The sequence below is a fragment of the Thunnus albacares genome, chromosome 10 (assembly GCF_914725855.1).
Source record: "Thunnus albacares chromosome 10, fThuAlb1.1, whole genome shotgun sequence".
Classification (NCBI taxonomy): Eukaryota; Metazoa; Chordata; class Actinopteri; order Scombriformes; family Scombridae; genus Thunnus; species Thunnus albacares.
The window spans coordinates 21,259,125-21,280,397 of NC_058115.1; the positions used below are offsets into that span (position 1 = coordinate 21,259,125).

Sequence of the window (21,273 nt, forward strand, 5' to 3'; positions counted from 1 at the left end):
TATTCTAGAGACTAGAGACACTGTTCATGTTCGATCCCTGTTACAAGTTCTACAATGTTGATGAATAAATACATAATTGTTGACTAATGTTTAAGCCACACACAAACATGCTGTACATACAGACGGGTGACGAATTAAAGGAAAAACCAACATAAAGTGTCTTAGTAAGGTGTTGAGTCACCAGGACAGTTTCAATGCTCCTTGGCATTGATTCAACAAGACTCTGAACTCTTCTGGAGGGATGATCATCATTCTTCAAAAACATATTTCCTCATGTGGTGTTCTGATGACGGTGGTGGAGAGCGCTGTCTAACATGTCAGTCCAAAATCCCCCCATAGGTTCAGTTGGTTTGAGATCCGGTGACTGTGAAGGTCATAACATACGATTCACATCATTTAATACTCATCAAACCATTCAGTGACCCCTCGTGTCCTGTGAATGGGGGGCATTGTCATCCTGGAAGAGACCACTCCCATCAGGATAGAAATGTTTCATCATAGGATAAAGGTGATCATTCAGAACAACTTTGTATTGATTAGCAGTGACCCTTCCCTCTAAGGAGACAAGTGGACCCAAACCATGCCAGCATGGCAGCATAACAGAACCCCCAGACACCCTCACTGTAGGGGCCCAGCATTCAGATCTGGACCAGGTTTTCCTTTACAAAACCAAATTTACACATTCTTTCTGTAGATAACACACATTTTACCCCTACCTTGGGGTAAATTGTGCCATAGGACTAACTTTTTTTGATGGCTCATTGTTCTAAAACCATAATAATTAGATAATTTGTTTTAATTTCCATGGGTACACAACAACCTGAGGTATATATAGCAAACACACTTTAATTTTGGAGTGAAATCATCAAATGTTAAAAAGTGATTCATGTTGCCCCGTTCTCCCCTATGGTGCAACAGATACTTCCTCATTCCTGCTGTCTCTGTCCGTCTTTCCCACCTGAGACTCCAAAAGGTCGGAATGTGGTCATTCAGCTTCAGGACGGAAACTACGCTCCTAGACTTTAATGGAAATGCATTATCACTCGCTGTGTGATTTGTTTCCTTGTGTGTCGTCACCTGCACACCTGTAGAGGAGGGAGGAGTCCGGACAGCAGGGTATAAAATAAAAAAGGGCGCAAACAGGCTGAAGATGCAGGGAAGCTGCTGCGAGTCGAGATAAAGTGCTTAACATGGGTAACTGGATTATCAACAATGGGCTCACATCCTTCATTATGGTGAGTTTTTAGTATTTACACTTTAGGAAGTTCATGTTTTAAAGAGGCATTGAGGGACTAACGGTGACAAAATTATACTTTATGCACAGTTTGGTGCGCAAAATGCAGCGTGTCCAAAAAAAAAAAAAAAGTTTCCAAACTGCTCCAACTTCAGCACGCACAGACTGATTAGGATATAAACGTATTTTTCTCTACAACAGAATGTGCTTTTGTGTTTTGTGATTGTAACACGACCTTGCTGTGTTTGCAGGTGGCCTGGATGGGCATCAACATTTTTCTTTTCGTCTGGTTTTATTTTTTCTACGATTTGGGGGACGAGTTTTTCTACACGCGTCATCTTCTCGGGGTGAGTCAGAGAGAGAGGATTAAAAAACTCTTCAGAGTATTGATGTCAGCTATAATGCTTGGTTCATTCATTTTATTATACGTTAATTATAATTATAATTATTATTATTCCAGTCTGCTTTGGCTTGGGCCAGAGCTCCTGCAGCTGTCCTCAACTTCAACTGTATGCTGATCCTCCTCCCGGTGTGCAGAAACCTGCTGTCTCTGATCAGAGGCTCCTTCGTGGTAAGATGTTATTAGCAGGTGCACTCAATACACTCAATACACTCAATACAATCAATACAATCAATACAATCAGTGCCCTAATCTGTTTGGCAGAGTGTTTTCATGCTGTCATACAACTAGTCTGAGTGCTGCTGCTGTCAATGAAACACTTCTTCCCATTAAACCTCTTTTTTAAACATTTTAAAATTATTTTTATTGTTATCAGATTTTTTTTTTACTGTAACCTAATTGTATAACTCACTTTCCTCGTTTAAATCCTGTTTTGTAAAACACTTTGCGCCTCTGCATGAAAGGTTTTATAAAAAAATAACTATTATTTTTAATATTCATGAGAGAGACCAAGTGTGTGAACATCCAGGCAAAATGATTCAGGTGCAGACAGAGAGAGGCCACAGAGGCTCAAATACAAATGTCAACAGGCAGGCAAAGTGGCATACAATCACAAGACTCATCTTCATCAATCATTAGAGATTTTAAAACTATTTTTGTATGCTTGTTCCATGCTTTTAAAATATTGTTGTGCTATGACCTCACATTGTGTTTCTATACATTTTTTTCTATATATTTTGTCTATATTAGGGAAGATCTTACAGATTGAAACGTTGCCTTAAAAAAAGAGAATAAAATTGTTTATTGGGAGCTTAACAGCATGCAGACCTCACTCCTTTGTATCCTGCAATGAAAATGATTTTACACCATTTATTGACAGTAAAGACTTTGCATGAGGCTTTTTTTTCAGAGGTGAAACACTTCCAGCTGCAAAATCCAACCCAAAACAAGACAAATCCTGTTTCACACAGATAATCTCTGCTTAATTGACACAGGTTGGGAAGGTCTTAGTATCCGTTCTGGAAAGATGTTCTTTGCAATGAGTTCTTACTTTTCATCTCCTTCCTTTCTTTATCTCTTCAGTGTTGTGGCAGAACAATGAGGAAGCAGCTGGACAAAAATTTAAGTTTCCACAAGCTGGCGGGATACATGATCGGCCTGATGACAGGTGAGCTTTTTCCTTCAGCTTTAACTTGAGTTTGTATTGTTTTGTTTTCAAAAGATGGTTCAGGTTTATCTCTCTTTCTCTCTCTTATCTCTTTATCTAGATATTTTAACAATCTCTTGACAATATTCTTTGTTCAAAAACATTGTTATAGACAAGAAATCAAGTAAAAATTGACCAACAAAAAAAAAGTTACATAGTTTTATCAACATTTGTGCTTAGATTAGAGATCATGTGTACAGTGAGCAACTTATTTTACCAGTGATTGTACATTTGGGGAAATGTGTCATTGAATTATCATTCCAGGAATAGTTTTCTTAAAAGAAAAACAAAGAATAGAAAAGGAGAGAGAGACAAACAAAGCAGAAACGAAACAAAGTTATTCACGTTCAGATTCCAAAAACATTTTTCCAAAACAATGTTTACTTTCTGCTTTGACTTTATACAATATGCTTTTTGTGCACAGTTCTGATTCATAGTTTCCACACTATGCACACTTGTCGGACCTGATTCTCATCATTGTTAATCAGAGAATTCACTCAGGGGTGACACAGATTAGTTAAAAAAAAAAGAAAAGTCGACTTAATAACAAAACAGATGTTTTCCCCTTTTTTAAATATGACGAAAATTATTAAATGAATCTTTTCCCTCCTAACCACACAAAATAACCAGACAGACTGAATACACACACAGGTAAAATATTTGAAAAGGACATGAAGAGCAAAAGAAGCCTAAAATAAATATAGACGCAGGGTGTATTTAAAGGAAAACTCCCCCTATTTATTTTTAAAGATAAGAGGAAATCTCTCGGTCACCTCTCGGTTAAATGGTGTATGTCACTCAACAAACAAACTAAAAGTACTAGCCTGTTGATTTATTTATTTACTATTTGTGTGATAATTCTCTTTTTCTCTATTTCAAATCACTAGCATTTTTTTTTCAAACAGAAAGCAGAGTTTATGTGACAGCACACAGCAGCACTGACACGTCTCTCCTCTCTGCGTTCGGACAGCTGTTCATATGATCGCCCATTTGTTGAACGTGGAGTGGTACAACAACAGCAGACGGGGGGTTTATGACAAACTCAGCACCGCGCTGTCCAACCTGGAGGACACAGAAAACACCACCTACCTGAACCCGATCCGAACAACAGACGTCGTGAGTTCAGCCAACTGTAATAAGACAAACCCCAAAAAAACTATCTTCTCATTTCCTCAATTTCAAGCCATTCAAGGATTTTCTTGTGTCATCAAGCAGAGAAAAAGGCTGTAAACCACTAACTAGTTGTCAGATAAATGTATTCTTGTGTGTGTGTGTGTGCGTGTGTGTGTGTGCGTGTGTGTGTGTGTGTGTGTGTGTGTGTGTGTGGATGAGAGGGAAGTCTTCTCCATCATCTTCCCTCCTGGTCTTATGACTAAAAGCTCACATTGTCACTCTCTCTTCTTCTTGTGTCTCAGGATGCGCAGCAGACTCCAACCTACTTTGTCTTCACCACCATTGCTGGTCTCACAGGGGTCATCATCACTCTGGCCCTCATCCTCATCATCACCTCCTCCATGGAGGTCATCAGGCGCAGCTACTTCGAAGTCTTCTGGTACACGCACCATCTGTTCATCGTCTTCTACATCGGTCTCGTCTTCCACGGAGCTGGGTAAGGGAAAAGTCTCAGCTCTCTCTTTTCAAATGTTTTAATGTAATGCTGTTATTGTTTATTATAAGCATGTTTCACTTTTACGTCCCATCTGCAGGCGCATCGTGAGGCGTCAAACGACAACGAATCCGCCGCACAACTTCACCTTCTGTAAAAACCGCACTGATGACTGGGGACGGATTCCTGAGTGTCCCATTCCTCAGTTTGCAGGAGGGTTTCCACAGGTTGGTCTTTCTTTCATGTAAAAATAACTTAGAACATGCAGCTAACTTAACCTCTTAACATCCACTGGGTCATGGGCGACCTGCTTAAGCCAGTTTGGAGGGGTTCGGGGACACCAATGACACCACAAACTAAAAACTCCCTATCTCCCATAAGGTTTGGTCCACATGTCTGGAATTTTATACAGGTGTGGTTGACAAGATGTAGAAGGTATGTGGTGATTTGCATAGTTCTGGCATAAAGCATGTCCGAGTTATTGTTATTCAAATATGACTCATTATAGACGAGGACTTTTTTGAGCCATATTTGAATTTATGTAATTTTGTTTGTGTTTTAGCCACATGCTAAACAAGCACATCTCTAGAAACTAGATGTGGTGATGTTAGATGAGATTAGATGATGAGAAGATTTTCAAATGAAGCCTGATACAGCCTAACAGTTCTTCTGTTATAAGCTTTTCCATTTTGTATACGCCAAATGGGCGAAAATTCCTAAAAAACAGGGTGGATGTTAAGAGGCTACAGTTCCTGCTGTTCAGCCTCTGTTACAGTCTTTATCACTGCTGCAAATATGTTAAAACTACTTATTTACTACCACTGCTAGCACACATTAAAGCTTCACTAGCTGTAACGCTGTGAATTATCATCATTTAATCACATCTTTGTTTTTTTCTTGTCCTCTCAGACCTGGATGTGGGTGATCGGTCCGATGTTTCTGTACCTCTGTGAACGTGTGCTACGTTTCATTCGTTACATGCAGACAGTCAGATACAGGAAGGCAAGTTTGAAAATTGTTTTGGCTCCGAGTTGTTTTGCAGGTTAATGTGCAACAACTCAATCTTGATTTCTATGTGATTTTAACACTTTTACTTTCAGATCGTGATGCGGCCGTCCAAGGTGCTGGAGCTGCAGCTGGTGAAGAGTGGCTTCAAAATGGAGGTGGGTCAGTACGTCTTCCTCAACTGCCCAGCCATCTCGCAGCTGGAGTGGCACCCGTTCACCATGACCTCCGCCCCCGAAGAGGACTTCTTCAGCATCCACATCCGCTCAGCCGGGGACTGGACCGACAAGCTCATCAGCATTATGCAGCAGCTGCCTGAAGGGGAACAGGGACCGAAGTGAGTTCTTCCAAACATGTACTTTCATGATGTTTCAGCCCACATTATGGTAGAAAAAGGACAGTTTTTACCTGTTTATCTGATTTTTATTTCAGGCGCTTTGGTCATTTTATCTTATTCTTTTTCCAGTAGAGTGATAAGTGTGAGGTTTGATTTAATCTACTGCTGGGCTGTATGATGCCAATTTTTTCTACAACTTCATGTTCAAAAACTGTTTTCCCTCCCATAAATCACCCACAGCGGTCGGCTTGTAGAAAGTCACATGAAAGCATGAATATGTGGCCAATTTGAATATGTGGCTAATTAAATAAGGTGTAAACTTTTTCAAACAAATTTACTTTTAATTTCACAGGAAATTTTCTTAATTAAGCCACTGACTGCAGGGCTCTGCACACACGATTCATTAGTATAAACAATATAATGATCCACAAAATGACTAGAATAACTGTACTGGGATAGATAAAAAGTAATGTGAACACCTCCTGCAAAATGTCATTATGGTTAATTAAAGCATTGTTACAAGTGTGGCTGAATAACAAGTAGACTCAATGATTGCAATGCCCTTTTACTACGACAATTAACAGGCTGCAACTGATTCAGATTACATTGGCTCCCTGTAGCTTTTAGAAATTGATTTTAAAGTCCTTTTTAATTGGATTACAAAGCTTTAAATGGCTTAGGCACTGCCTATTAAATAAACGTTTAAGTCCATATATTCCTGCACAAGCCCTCAGGTCCTCAAATACCCAGCTGCTCTCTCAACATCGTACTTATAAAAACATTGGAGATGCAGCTTTTTCCATCTATGTTGCTGAACTGTGGGACAACCTACCAGCAGAAATGAAAACACTCAGCAGTATCCTTTAAAAACCAGCTAAAATCTTATTTTTTAACTTGGTTTTTAATTATCTGTTCTTTAAAAAAAAGTTTTAGCTTGTTTTTATTGTTATTCATGAGTTATATATTGTTTTTTTTCTCTTGATTGTTATGTGGAGCACTTTGAATTACTTCCACTGAACGAACTGTACTATATAAATACATTTTGATTGTAAACTAGTTGAGATAAAAATCTCACCGTAAGCTCCATTAAGCAGCTGTTCTGAAGCTTTTATTCATATCACATGATCTTCATTAGCAGATTAGTTGTAATTGAATTGCACATGTTTCAAATTTCCTTTTTCCCCAGAACAGCTACTAAATAGACCCTGTGATAAGTTTGTTTGTTTGCTTTTTATCTGCTGCTAAAATCAAAAATGAACTTTGATCACAGGATGAAACATCTGTGCCCATAACAAAGCCAATGACATGCACAATAAAAGCTGATATGACTTTTGTAGCAGTGTTTGCAATTTTTATTTTTTGGCTGTCACATGTGTTTTGTTTGCAATGATAACAGTATAATGTTTTTCCTCAGAATGGGAGTGGACGGTCCCTTTGGCACAGCCAGCGAGGACGTATTCGACTACGAGGTCAGCATGCTGGTCGGTGCCGGCATCGGGGTCACTCCCTTCGCCTCCATCCTCAAATCCATCTGGTACAAATTCAAAGACTCCAACCCGAAACTGCGCACCAGGAAGGTAAGAACCCAAAACACCCACATCTCACATGCGCTTTTGACATTTAAACCTGTATATCCATTTCATCGCTGACACGCTGCTGCACATGATTGATGTCAGACAGGAACTCTTATTGTCTTTTAAATAAAGAGCGCTGTGTGTGTGTTTTCATAATACACTCATGTTAGTGGACGAGTCATCAGCAGCGAGGCCAGCTCTTATGTAAAAGGATCATTGTTGTTAACACGTCCGCATCTACTTCCTGGTTTCAGATATACTTCTATTGGCTTTGCCGGGAAACACACGCCTTTGAGTGGTTCGCCGACCTCCTGCAGGTGCTTGAGAGAGAGATGGAGGAGAGAGGCATGGGGGACTTCCTCACCTACAAACTCTACCTGACCGGATGGGATCAAAGCCATGTATGTGTGGGAATCAGTCCTCGCTCTGCTCACTTGACAGGCCGAAGTCTAGATAATTAGTGATAGATCATTTCACCTTGAACTAAAACATGTTATCTCTCTTTTTTCTTCTTCCGGTTAATGTTTCATCACAGGCTACTCATGCGATGGTTCACTTTGATGAGGAAACAGATGTGGTCACCGGACTCAAACAGAAAACTCACTACGGCAGACCCCTCTGGGACAAGGAGTTCGAACAAGTCCGCAAAGAGAACCCAACGTAAGAAAATCCTCTCTTTTTTAAAAGCCTTTTAAAATATTTTGAATTTAAACCTCTGAAATCTAACTCTCCATTAATATCTCCCTCAGGTCTGTGGTGGGAACCTTCCTATGCGGGCCTGTAGCTCTGGCTAAAGTCTTGGAGAAGAAATGTGCCAAATACTCAGACGTGGATCCTCGCAAGACCAAATTTTACTTCAACAAGGAGAACTTCTGAGCAGAGGAACGACAGAAAGCTGCATTTTTTTTACTCATGAAGGACAACACTTAGTGGGAAATTTCTTTCACTGTGTTTTTATCTTCAGACAACTGATGATGACGGAGATGTGTCGCAACCTGCTGGGTGTGTTTTGAGACACTTTACTGCACACCTACACTGATAAAAAAGAGTCAGAGAGGTCATGTTGTTTTTATCAGCACTACTCAGGGACTGACTTTATCTCTTTTAACATGAAGACATGAATCATTCTGGCCTCATGAGCCACAGTGTTTGTACTGTTTGATTATTTTAAGCTACAATACTGCTGAAACCCCTGAGAGTTCCTCGTGGTTTGAGACTTGCACAATATTTGAGATATTTTTACTGTTACCGTGACATCAGGACCTCAAAGGTTTTAATCTTTTTTTTCAGGGCTGCAACTAACAATTATTTTCATTATGAATTCATCTATTTTCTCAAGGTGAAGAATATTGATCACTGGTTCCTAAAACCCAACATGACGTCCTCAAATGTCTGAGGAAACCAGAAAATACATTTGAGAAGCTGGAATCACAGAATTTGGGCTTTTTTTAAAATAAATAACTCCAAACAATTAATGGATTATCAAAATAGTTAGCAATTATTTTAATAGTTTGCAACTAATTGATTAATTGACTTATCATTGCAGCGCTAATCTTATTACTACAGGTTACATCATGTAAAGAAATGTCTGTTTTGCATCAAGACAGCAAAGCAACTGAATGTAATACTTTGTTTATTTGATCAACATATTTCAGCCTTTATTTCCCCCTCAAGACAATTTACTTACGATCAAATACAATGTAAATAATGTTGTCGTGTTTTTGAACTAATACATATGAATGAGTGACAAAAACTACTTACAAATCTATATAAGTTACTGTAATGTGAGCTCTTAAATGTTTGCAGTTCAGGTACTGGCTGTGTGAACTACAGTTCTCACACTTTACTGGTTAAGGAAACAGGTTTCCTGTAATGGATTCCTCTGATTTATTTTTACCTGTCGAATTCACTTGTATTTCCTGATCAGACTAATAGAATGACGAGTAAGCCAGAAGAATGACAGTCAGTCACGTACCTTGTGGTTACTCATCCTCTAATGACTTGGGCAGATGTACTGTATGATTATTGGAATTTTTAAATTGTTTCACAATCACATTGTACTGTTTTCGATACACTTTCTTGTAAATAATTCCAAACTTCTTTTAAATAAATGAATAAAAAGCCAGTAAGTGTCTTTTTTTGTTGTTTTATTGACAAAACAATATCAAGACAAACAGTTTCCAGAGTTGTTACATGAAAACACCGGGCTCTGGAGGAAAAGGATGACTGCCTTTATATCTGCTCAGCATTCATCATCATCATCCTCGCAAATGTTTTGCTTTCTTTAAAATCCGCAAGCACCAGCTTCAACCTTCCATACAGGAAACAGACAATGTGATTTAAAAAAAAAAAACTATACACTATACTCCAAACTACTGAGACGTCTTCAGACAGAGGGCGGTAGGGTGACGGTGGGGGCCGACGGCGAGTCCTGAAAAAAATAAAGAAAACCAGAATCATGTCAGAAATTCCAGAGTTGCTCCATGACAATGCAAAAAAAACCCCTGAATTTTCTATGAAGGATGGAAATTTAAGTGATGTGATGGAAACAAAAGAAACTTAATCTACCTGAAACCTTCAAGTATTTCCTCAGTCGGACCGTCAGGGAGCCCCTCCTGCAGTCTTCTGAATCTGCTCTTTGAGGATGAGGATGCTCTGCCGCTGCTCCGGGGGCAACATGGCGATCTGTTCTGGGGTCAGCTGCAGGACTTGCATAATCAGGGCAGCCTACAGAGAGACAAAGACATCCTTCTATTAAATTTAATTGTCAAAGTGAAGTTGTGTTGGAACATCTCCTGCTATTGTTTCAGCTGTTATATAAAACCTGTTTCTCCCCCTCAGGTGTTACATACACAGAATAACTTGCAATCAGTGAATGAGAGAGAAAAGGTATTTGCATCTTTCTCAAGGCCACTTCAACAAGTTGCTGATGGACTACAGCTGCTCAGCTACTGTGTGTCTAACCCTGAGAGGTCTGTTATTTTTGTGATAAACCTCCTCTCATCCAGTTGGGGATTTCACCACTGCAGTTAATACCGAATTGATTCTCAGTGTTCGTGAAATGAATCACGCATGTCTTTCAACAAGTGGTAGACGTAAAATCTTTACAGATTATTATGAAGATCATTTAAAGTGACTCTTTATTGGTGATAGATCGAGTGACACTCGCCTTCTCCTGGTCCTGTGTGGAGACTTGGCTCTGCCCCGGGCTGAAGCCTCCTCCCGATGGAGGAACGCCAGAAATACCAGCAACCTGCAGGACAAACACATTTATTAGTTTTATGTTTTATCAGGAGTGTAATGATTACCCAGTCTAAAGAGAAAACATTGATTTCTTTGTAATCTTTCTTCTCTCAAACCACATTATCACATGACTTGTTTTTTCCATGTAATATGAGTAAAAGCTTTTTTTTTTTTTTAGTTATCATACAAACTAACAGTTGAGTCAAAGCAGGAGATTCAGAGTCACATATTGATTTTAGATGCTGTGTCCTCATTTCTACAGAAACTTGTATGCTCGTAATTTAATGGAGGAACTTGGGGAAGTTAACTGCCAAAAATGTAAAACAAACAGCCAAAAACAAACCCAGCCTAGATCTAAATCTTGGTGTCCTAGAATCTGTAAGACAATACAAAGCTAGCCAACCATACACTAAAGCAGGAAAAGACATCAGATGCAGGTGTTACCGGTCTTGTAGGTGGAGGAGCGTTTGGACCCATGCTATGTGGAACGGGGCCTTGCATTCCTCCTGCCATGGGAACCCTCTGGCCGGTCACTGGAACACGAGCATCCATCGCTCTAGGGTCACGGCCTGCAGGGAGACACAAAACCACACCGACCATTTACACCTCTCTAAAAAGTAAAGTGATTCATTGGAGTGTAGATTGCATAAAAGGGGAATTGTGTTTAAAAATGAAGTTAAAGAAAGTTTATCGTTGCATAAAACATAAATAAAAAAAGTGTTTGTAGCTGAGAGACGTCTTTTCTTCTTAAAACATTGTGACATGACAATAAATACATAAATTATGAAGGTACTGAATATAAGAAAATAGACAAGTTTTTATAAGAAAAAAGTATTTATGTCAAACACGACTGCTCTTAATAAATAACTAACACAGGACAAAAGACTTGTTTGATTTACAGGTATTTGGTTGCTGTGCCAGCTGCGGCTGACAAGATCTGTTACAAATAAAATGTCAACCACACGCTCATAAATGATTTCAACTCTAACAACTTCACTAACTGTCAAGCGTTTTCGGTGCAGCTACCTCTGGTTTCCATCGGGGGTCCCCGTGGCTCCATCATCGGGGGTCCTCTGGGGTCACCCATCATGTTCCGCGGTTCACCCATGGGCGGGCCTCTCATGTCCATCGGAGGGCCTCTCATATCTGGAGGGGGTCCAGCTGCCATTTGGCCCATGTGTACAGGGGGAGCCTGGTGGGGTGGAGGAGCCCCCATGTAGCCTCGGCTGAAGGTTCAGACACAAATTAACACAAAATTAAAGCAAGTTTGTAAAGCTTTATAAAATTAATTGCACAAAGGAAATTTTTTTGTCATGAAAGTTGTGGTAAATTGCTTGAATGAGCACTTCTCTAAAATACACAGAACTTGTTCAGCTACTAAGGGAATGTGATATGGTTGAAAGTCTTACTTGGGGTCTATGACTTCTCCAGTGACAGACAGCAGAGTTCCTCCTCTGGGATCATTGGGACCATCTCCCAGCAGGCCTCTGGGGGGGATACCACCTGGTACTAAAAGGATTTTAAAAAAAACAAACATATTAAACCACATAAAAACACTACTTTTTCCCCCCACTCACTGACCAGGAAATGTGTCATGTTTCATCCATTAATAAAAGGCTGTAACCCTGAATAGGCTGAAAATTCCAGGTAAGGGAGGGGAGCATGGTAAAACTCACAAAACACACAACTATGAAAAGGTGAGGGTTTGCCTGGTATAGATACCTCAGGAAACAATCAAAGGTAAAGCACACAATTAAGTACAAACTGCCACAGCCCAATGTCACAACACACAGGGAGAGATTAACAAGATGGCTGCGAGAGCAAAGGAAGAACTACACACATCAGGAGGTCAGGAAAAAAAAAAAAAAAAAAAACGCAGGAGGAAAAGGGTCTGGTCCTGCACCAAAGTCGATGAGGAGGTTCAAAACAACTGAAAAACTATGAAAAAGTCTAAACCCAGAAATATACAGAAGGTCTGACTTTTAGAATATTTTCCTACTTGCGTTTTGTAACTGATGTTATTTTGGCTGTGACAGGCCATGTGAGGAGAAAATCAAGCACAATGGGAGTGTCAGTGTTGGCTTGCTACTTCAATTATGTTAATTGCAGGTCTAATAATGAATGAATCTCAACCTCCGCAATTAACAAAAGAGCACAATACTATAAGTTCAATAAGGCAGGCTCAGATCTGTACCGTCTTGTTCTCATATCTCCTGTCTTATAAAATATAATTAGTCTAAATGTTCCATTCTACAATGAGCTGAAAGTGCCACTCCCAGACCACTTCATGAAACATTACCGTTCAATGGCACCTGGAATGCAGACTCGCAGGTGTGACTTTATTTCCAGTGAAAAATGTAGTTTTCTTATTGCCACCTGACTGTGATGTTTGTGCAGAGTTTGACAAAAGACATCTGTTTTCACATTAACCTGCTGAAAGTGGAAAGTTTCTCTGTGATCATTGAAAATCTGAGTTTAATACGTGAAGCTGCAAGCGTGATTTGTGACATCACAACCAGTTTGGAAGCCAATCCAGTAGCAACTTACATAAGTGTGATGTGGAAAATTGAAGCCTCCAGTGCACAAACACTGAGAAAGGACTTTACAGTGAAGTAGGAGACATCTGGTGATCAGTAGTTAAACTTTTGAAATGAAAAATATTTGAATATTTATAGATTGACATTTTTAATGAGGAGGAAGGAGAAGATGTAATTTTAATAATTTTTAACAAATTTACTGAATGACTTTGTGGAAAATCCATATCAGACGAATTATTGTTCAAAGCAGAATATTTTTATAAAGATGAAGAATATTTTTTTGTATGTTAAAGATGTCTTCAGCTAATCTTTAAAGTTCAGATGAAACAGCATTTTGATAGAATCTAACTTCTGTATTGTGACATATTTCCAAGAGAAACAGGATAAACAGGCAGGAGGACTTTGATTTGAACGAAAGTTGGTGTGTCATGATGATTCTTGAATACTGATTGCCATTGGTTGGTTCAGGCCTACGTGAGCACACATCATATATTGTTTTACAGAAAGAAAACGTGATTAGATTTTGATTTAAGAACCAAAAGAAATTGACTTTTTTGTGGTTGTTTTTTTTTTTTGGCATGTATTGTTATATAAGTGCACAGTATGACCAGGGGTTTGATGTAAAAAGGGTTAAAAAGGCATTTTTCATTTCATCTCGACTTTAGTTAGTTCATGACTTCACATTTCATATCAAATTTCACTATTTTCATCTCTATTCTAACAATAGATGCATAAATTGTTGTCTTCACCACTTGTGCTGTTGTTTTTCAAAGTCTGCTTGTTTTATAAAAGTGCTCCTTCACTTCCCCTGGGTTTGAACTGAGCGGTATATCATCTGAATTTTTTTTAAAGATTTTTTGGGGGGCATTTTTGCCTTTTTTGGACAGTGAGCAGTGAAGAGACAGACAGGAAACAAAGGAAGACAGAGAGATGGGTATGACATGCAACAAGGGTCCCTAGCTAGAATCAAACCAGGGACGTTGTGGTTGTGTGACATGTGCAGTAATCATTCGGCTACTGAGGCACTCCGTCATGTGAATTTCTACTGATTTCAGAAAAAGAATGAGAGTTGCAGGAAAATTTGCAGCCAATGTGTGAATAATAAAACATTTTGAACAATCTAAATAATTTGAAATCTTCATATTAATTAGGTGCTTGACAAAAAGGCCTCGTTCTGTTATGTCAAGTTCAGTAGACCACAAAGTCTGAAAGTTTACAGTTATGGAGAAGTGTAACACCCATTGCTGATTAACCTTATTTAAATGCCATGGCAACAGCACCATGGCTAAAAATACTACTACCAAAACACTGCAAAGGTCATATTAACAACACAACAGTTCAGATTCTGTTGGTTTGAGGACTTCACGGAAAGTTTGTGGTTGACTTTTTGTTGTTTAGGGTTTAATTTTTACTTCTACAGGACCAGGACTGGTAAACTCACTACCCAACTCTCAACCTGTATCGGATGCAGATCACCTATCCACATAAAAGGTTGTCTCATGTCCAGTGACACACCATGAGATTAGGATCAGACCTGCACATGTACACCTTGTGAAAAAGGGTCAACGCAGAACACTTAACTAGTCGCCACCAAGTAGACAACCTGTGCTGAGCTGATGACGCTTGTTGGACATTCTCAGTCTCCTTTTCAGAAACCCAAAGTGCAACATGGTGTGTCTTAAGTGCTCTTTCTCCTTGTATTGACAGTCATCAGGCTGTACAATGCGGTAAAACTAGAAGAGTGCTGAAGGCAGGAAGCCCAGCCTGTCTGAATTGTCCTGGACTGTCATTGTATTTTTGCGACCTGGAGCTGGTCAACTAGATCCTGAATTGTGCTTGTTTCCAGGTCCTTAATGCAAAAATGTTCTTACAATGGTAGTGTCCGAATATCAAAAACAGACCAACACCTAGATTATAATCTGCATTTTTAACATCATCATTATATGAAATGTCTTTCTGTATTTGTAAGTTTAGTTTTCTTTCTCAACATCTTCATCGTTGTATACATCATATCCAGGATTATGAGTCAACTACTTTTATAAAAGTACTACTCCTTTGTTTTTCTTTTTTTGTTACACATACTCAACATATCCAGTATGCACTCAGTAATGAATTGAAGTATTTTTATGATTTTTTTGCTATATCACAATACTATGTTGGTGTTACAGTGACACAGTTTCCTCTTGTGTTCAGAGATCATCATCCTGATTAACTACTTAACTACTGGCTAAATGTGTGCAGGCAAAAGGTTTATATTTGATTATAGTGGGCATGCAGTCTAACAAACAATAGACAGCTACAGCTAAATCCTAGAAGAATTGGGCTGTATCGTTGGACAGTGGCCACTCCATAACAGTTCTATGACCTGACAGAAGAACTGAGGGAGTACACTGATACCTTGGGGCCGCTCGATTGCAGCTTGGCCAGACGATCCTGTGGGAGAATGCTGAAGGTTTCCTGAGCCAGCATTAAAGTGGAAAGAACAGGAGACACAAGACTCAAGAGAGCAAAGCAGCACTTTAAGAGGCATTTCGAAGCATGCTCATGAGCGTCATCATTGCATGCATACAAAGAAACGGAAGGATGAGAAGGGATAAAATCAATATGATCAAACTTTTAGATACCTAATGTTAGCAAATATGTTGCATGAAGGATTCAACATGCTCAACAGAAACACTGAGACCCCATTATGTCATTTAACCAGAATTAAAAATTGTTGCTGCGCTAGAGGTGATTACTGTATCGCTCGTAAAGCGCCTCCTCCAATTACATGGCTCTGGTGACACCTAGTGATCCCAGTGAAGCATGACATGTACAAAAGCATGCACATAAAATGAGGTAAATTCTGATTAATAAATGATTTTTCAGCATTTTATCTAAATTGCTGGTAATGGATGCAAGGCAGTTGTGGTTGCAGCCAAAAAAAAAAAAGTCTAATATTACACATGTTACAGCTCAATCTGCAGCTGATATCAACTTTGAAGAACAACAGCTTAAATCATTGCATTACCTCGTCCTGATAAAAATACATGACTGTAGATTTGGTTGCACCTGCTTCAAGAGCAATGAGGAGGAAGGTTGCTTTCATCGCCACATGACAGTAACAAATCAGCTACATGTCGCTTTGACTTTTTAAATGAATCATAGCTACAAATATACAAATAAATGGTTTTGAGTTGAGCCAAATGTATGTGGCTGATCCTTCATCAGTCATGATATGAATGGAAAACTTTACACTCTTGTGAAAAATTGTTGAAACTTGTTTTTTTTTTTTTTACAAATGTTTCAAAAGAAGGCATTTTACAAATAGTATACATTCATATTAATCATTATTATTATATTATGTATTATTCACACACTATTAAATGCTTAATTACTTTAAAATGTTTCAAGTTTAAAATTGGACAAAATAAACAGCTTTGCTTTTCAATTGGTTTTGATATTTTTGATACTATAGATTTATATGTAAAACATAACCCTTAAACCTATAACTTTAAAAAAAAATTGCACATCTTATCAGTGAACTTCTCTCCATTAAAAAGTGGGCAAATTACAACAAGGACACAAAAACTAGACAGAACTATGAAACGACAGCTGTGTGGAATCAGCTTAGTGGAAATTAATGTGCCAGTTTGGAAAAAAAAAACTGGAGGAAACCTACAGAATTACAGAGACAGAAGATTTTGGTTACAGAAATTGTTGCCATGAGGAGTGTTTTATTTGGCCGACTTAAAACTGGAATAAATATTTGGCAAGAAATCAGTTGGGCTCATTCTGCACAAGAAACTGGTGCAATGAAACATATTAACCATCAACGGCCTACATAATGTCTGAAACATAATGATGATCCTACAACGACCAGCCCAGTCGGTGACGTAATGATGCATGCAGTTTGACATTTACCTGGAGGCCCGACTGGTCCCGGTGCAGGTACTGGTCCTGGTCCTGGTCCAGGCATAGGACCGGGGACAACGCCCATGTTGGGAGGCTGCATCATCTGAGGGGCTCCATTGACGTGCATTCCAGGCTGGTGACAAGAAAAACAGAAACAAAACATGAAACATTTAACCTAAACCTTAATTCCTTTTCACTGAATTAATCTCAATTTGTTATAAATTCTGATATGAGGCACCTGACACTATCTAATCTTTCTTAATTTGGGGACAGATTGAGTAGACAAAACATCTCAAGGTAATTCAGTAAACTTTCATTTCTAACAGATTTCAATTATTAAATCTATTAAGCGAAAGTTTCATTTACTTTTTTTTTTATACATTGGGTGTTGTCGTGCTGTTCTACTTACCACAGGCTGTGGCTGAGATACCGGCACGCTGGGCTGTACAGGAGGTGGATTGACTGGCGGTGCTCCTCCACCCTGTCCGCTGGGAACCAGTGGCTGGACTGTAGTTTGGCGATGGAGCATTTTCTGTATATGGGATATACAGAATATCATCTCTCAAATATTTGTCTTGGTTCAAAAGTGCAGGAGACTAAACTTTCAGCTCCTTAGACTAATGGCAAGGTTGAACTTTTTATTTTGTTTCGAATAACAACATTAGTTCATGTAAGATATAACTCACCAAGGCTATCTCAGGGTCAACAATCCGCATGACCACTTGGGCCTGTAACAGAGCATAGGCCAGCTGAGGGTTCTGCAGCAGCATGTTCCTCGCCTCCTGGGGACTGTTCTGCACACACAGCTGGAGAGAGAAATCAAATTTTCACCAAACAGAATCATTTTAGACCGCGTGAAAAATGACACTTCAGCAGAGCAGAAAAACAAAACTTTGGACCAGTTCGTTATACATAAAAAGAACTCATCATTTCACAAAGAGCTTTGCGGCAGGTTGCACATATTTTTGCTACGCACGTATGATTCAGATACATGTCCATCACCAACCAGGTGGTAGCATCAGCGGAAAATTTAGACAAAGACGCAAGCAACTAGATCTGTAGTATCAGGACTGGAGTCCAAAAACTCACACTCTAATCAGCATATGGTGCTGTCCCACTGACACAAGCTTTGGTGCAACAAAACACTGTTCAAGTTGGGAGGAAAAAAAAATGTCTGCAGTGTGGTGTTTCTTTGAGCTTAATGAAGCAGACTGCCAGCTGTGCAAAGATAAGACTTCTTTGGCAGAACCGAGAGAGACAGACTGTGGAGCGCAGCCTTCGGTAATAAAAGGGAGAAGAAGAGCATCTGCATACAGTTGTCAGGCTGGAGGTGATTCAAACTGAGAGAAACCTTTGTCACCATCTTTTTTGGAACATTAAAGACAATAAGTAGTTGCGCGCACACACAGGATGAGAATATTTCCTGTTGTTGAAAACTATAATTTAATATTAACTTTTCTTTATTTTCATAGTATTGAGAATCGAATATTTAAAAACTCTGCAACATTCAGTATGTTCATCAATCACACTTTGATTTAAACTTTTTGAAGGAGTTTTTATCTGACTGCCTTAATTGCAGTAGTAGATGCCAGCTGTCGTCAAAGTATTAAAATGCTGCAATTTCTGAAGTCAAGACACTATATCCTCTGCCCTATTTTGGGGAGACTGTTCTTTTATGCAAATATCCATGCACAAATTGTAATTTCCCATTGAGCCTCAGGATGGATCAGCATTATTGGATTCATACCAACACACTTATGACACTTGATTTAGAAAGTTAAAACTGTTACATGAAATTGGTTAAAAGGCAAAAAAGAGAAAATAGACCTACCTTCATCTGTTTCATGAGTTCAAACATCTGCTCTGGAGGCAGACTGGCTACAGCTCTGCTGATGGACTCGGGGGCCTCCTCTGGCTGGACATTATCTCCATAGGGAGATTCAATAATAGGGGCTCCTGTTCCCAAGCCTGTGGAAGACATAAACAAACAGCATTGTACTAACAGCTCTCAAACATATCCAACACCATAATTTAAAAGAACATACATGGAGCTCAAACACTTACTTTTAAGTTCTTCCTTGTTTTTCTCACTGGCTGCGTTGTCGACTCGGAGAGCCCGACCACTGAACTCTCTACCGTTCAGGTTCCGCATGGCGCTAAGGGCCGTCTCTTGGTCTTGATATTCACAGAAGCCATAACCCTTTGGCTTTCCTGTCTCCCTGTCATATACTAACCTGAGAACCAGAAGACAAAAATTATCATGACAAACAGTCCACGTGTTGAGCGGTGATGAAACCGAGCTGAGAAATCCCACATTACCACAGTACTATTCTCTGTGTACACCAATGAAATGACACTACTCAACAGGAATTTCAAGCTATTTAAATAAGATGATGACATGGCTTTAATGGGTCTCTTCCATAAAAAATGATGATGTCTCTGATTATTTTGCTCAGGTTTCCACGTTAGAACTGTGGTGTAAGTCCAACTCATTGTTAATTAATGTTGGAAAAACAAAGGAAGTTATTCTAAACCAAGCAGACCCGCTCTCATCACTGATACTGTGTGACCAAACTGTGGAAACCGTCAACCGTTTTAAGTATCTGGGAACACACATGGATGACAAACAGACAATGCAGATATTATATGGAGGACAGCTAGTCAGAGACTGTTTAATTAGGAAATTTAAGGGTTTGGGGGTCAGTCTTGACATTTTAGAAAAAGTGTATGTCATCCTGATCCTGGTTTTTAATATCTCTGTCTGGCACTGGCACTTGACATTCGTAAATAGAAACAAGCTGACCAGGATTGTTAAAACAGCAGGGGAGATAGTAGGCCACCAACAAAAGCCATTAAATGACCTTTACAGCACAGTTGTACACAGGTAAGCCCTGTCAGTCATCACTGACTAAACACATCCCCTCTGACCTGAGTCTTAGCGCTATAGAAAAAGATCTACAAGGGTTCTTTTATCCCAAACGTTATTAATGAGGTCAATAGCCTATAGTAAATTTAAATATGGGAATGTAGGCTGTTCACCAAGGTATGAATGCACTGACGTTGTACAACTGAGAGATCTTTGTTCTGTCAATATGTTAATGTTTTTATTTTGTGGACATGCTTGTGTTTATATTTTCCTGCCTCGGCTAGACAATAGTTTACTCTATTCTATTACGAACTATAAAATACAAAACATAAACAAATATATAAGCTTGTGTTGTTCACTTGACCTAGAAAAATCTGACTTTTATTACAGCACAATGATTTATAGCTTATACCCGGTTATAGATGTGAAATACATACAAATATAACGATGGCTAACTTAGCGGAATGAATGATTTCACTCACCTGAAGCTGACAACAAGTCCGACTTCAGAGAAGATGTCTTTCAGTTGTTCTTCTGTGGCTTCGTACGGAATGTTTCCCACTAAAATAGATATGAGATATGAATAATATGACAATAAAAAAGCTACTCAACTTATCATGAACGCTTTTGTTTGCACGCTTTCCAGGTAAACGTGTTAAGTTGTGTTGCTCTCGTTGACTTGCTAACAGCGACACTAGCCGGCTATGCACGTTAGCAAGCTTTCTAGCATTAACCGTTAGTTTATCGACATATGTACATAACTGGCAAAATATGTCTGCAACTGAAAAACTTACCAAACACAGATCGCAATGAACGATCAACGGCTGGATCTCTACTCGCGGCGGCAGCAGCAGCAGCCGCGGCAGCAGCGGCGGCGGCTACGTTCGCCATTTTGGGGACAGATTGAATGTGGCACAAGGAAATTAGGATGAGACGAATATCCGCTTGCGGGAAAAAGGCCGCGTTCAAATACCAACAGACCGACCTTTCCTAACCTCTTGACAGCTTACACCATGCGCTACCTAAGTTTTTTCTCTTTATAATTACCCAGCAGTGAAAAATAATCATTTGGCAGCCGGCTGTGCTGAAAAACAGTGTTAAAGTGGTCAGTTGGGAAAAATAGATGGCGCTGTTGTCTGCGGTTACATTAGCTTATTAACAAGTTTCTTCTGAGCACCGTGGTAGATAAAACTGAAAAAGTCTCTTAATTAAAAGTGAAACAGCACAGTAAAAGCGCAAGATGTGCTCCCGAAGATCATCTTTTCCTATACCAAAAGATTTGGTGAGTTTTTCTTTGAGAATAAGCAAGCTAACTTATCTTTTAAGTTGCATATTAGCTAATGTTAAGTCCAATTTTAGCCGTTGGGAAT

The 21,273-nt window shown here is 39.2% G+C and overlaps 3 protein-coding genes across 3 annotated transcripts in view; 2 read left to right on the plus strand and 1 right to left on the minus strand.

The window, feature by feature from the left end:
• The first annotated feature begins 965 nt into the window (after positions 1–965).
• On the plus strand, positions 966–9,719 carry nox1 (NADPH oxidase 1). Its single transcript, XM_044362965.1, has 13 exons — positions 966–1,235; positions 1,486–1,581; positions 1,695–1,805; positions 2,718–2,802; positions 3,812–3,957; positions 4,257–4,450; positions 4,548–4,674; positions 5,357–5,449; positions 5,548–5,789; positions 7,204–7,366; positions 7,618–7,764; positions 7,899–8,023; positions 8,113–9,719. Exons 1-13 carry the CDS (start codon positions 1,191–1,193, stop codon positions 8,237–8,239), a joined length of 1,701 nt encoding a protein of 566 aa, XP_044218900.1. The 5' UTR covers positions 966–1,190; the 3' UTR covers positions 8,240–9,719.
• On the minus strand, positions 9,647–20,893 carry cstf2 (cleavage stimulation factor, 3' pre-RNA, subunit 2). Its single transcript, XM_044362966.1, has 13 exons — positions 20,698–20,893; positions 20,386–20,464; positions 19,102–19,271; positions 18,869–19,005; positions 17,724–17,843; positions 17,447–17,569; positions 17,047–17,170; positions 12,016–12,115; positions 11,633–11,832; positions 11,051–11,175; positions 10,533–10,616; positions 9,932–10,090; positions 9,647–9,794 (listed from the first exon to the last, which is right to left on the minus strand). Exons 1-12 carry the CDS (start codon positions 20,792–20,794, stop codon positions 9,965–9,967), a joined length of 1,485 nt encoding a protein of 494 aa, XP_044218901.1. The 5' UTR covers positions 20,795–20,893; the 3' UTR covers positions 9,647–9,794; positions 9,932–9,964.
• Positions 20,894–21,096: 203 nt separating this feature from the next.
• Positions 21,097–21,273, plus strand: part of bcorl1 (BCL6 corepressor-like 1) — a 33,207-nt gene continuing 33,030 nt past the window's right edge. The window contains exon 1 of the mRNA XM_044362962.1: positions 21,097–21,185. The gene's annotated coding sequence lies outside the window, so the exon portion shown is untranslated. The remainder of the gene's footprint in view (positions 21,186–21,273) is intronic.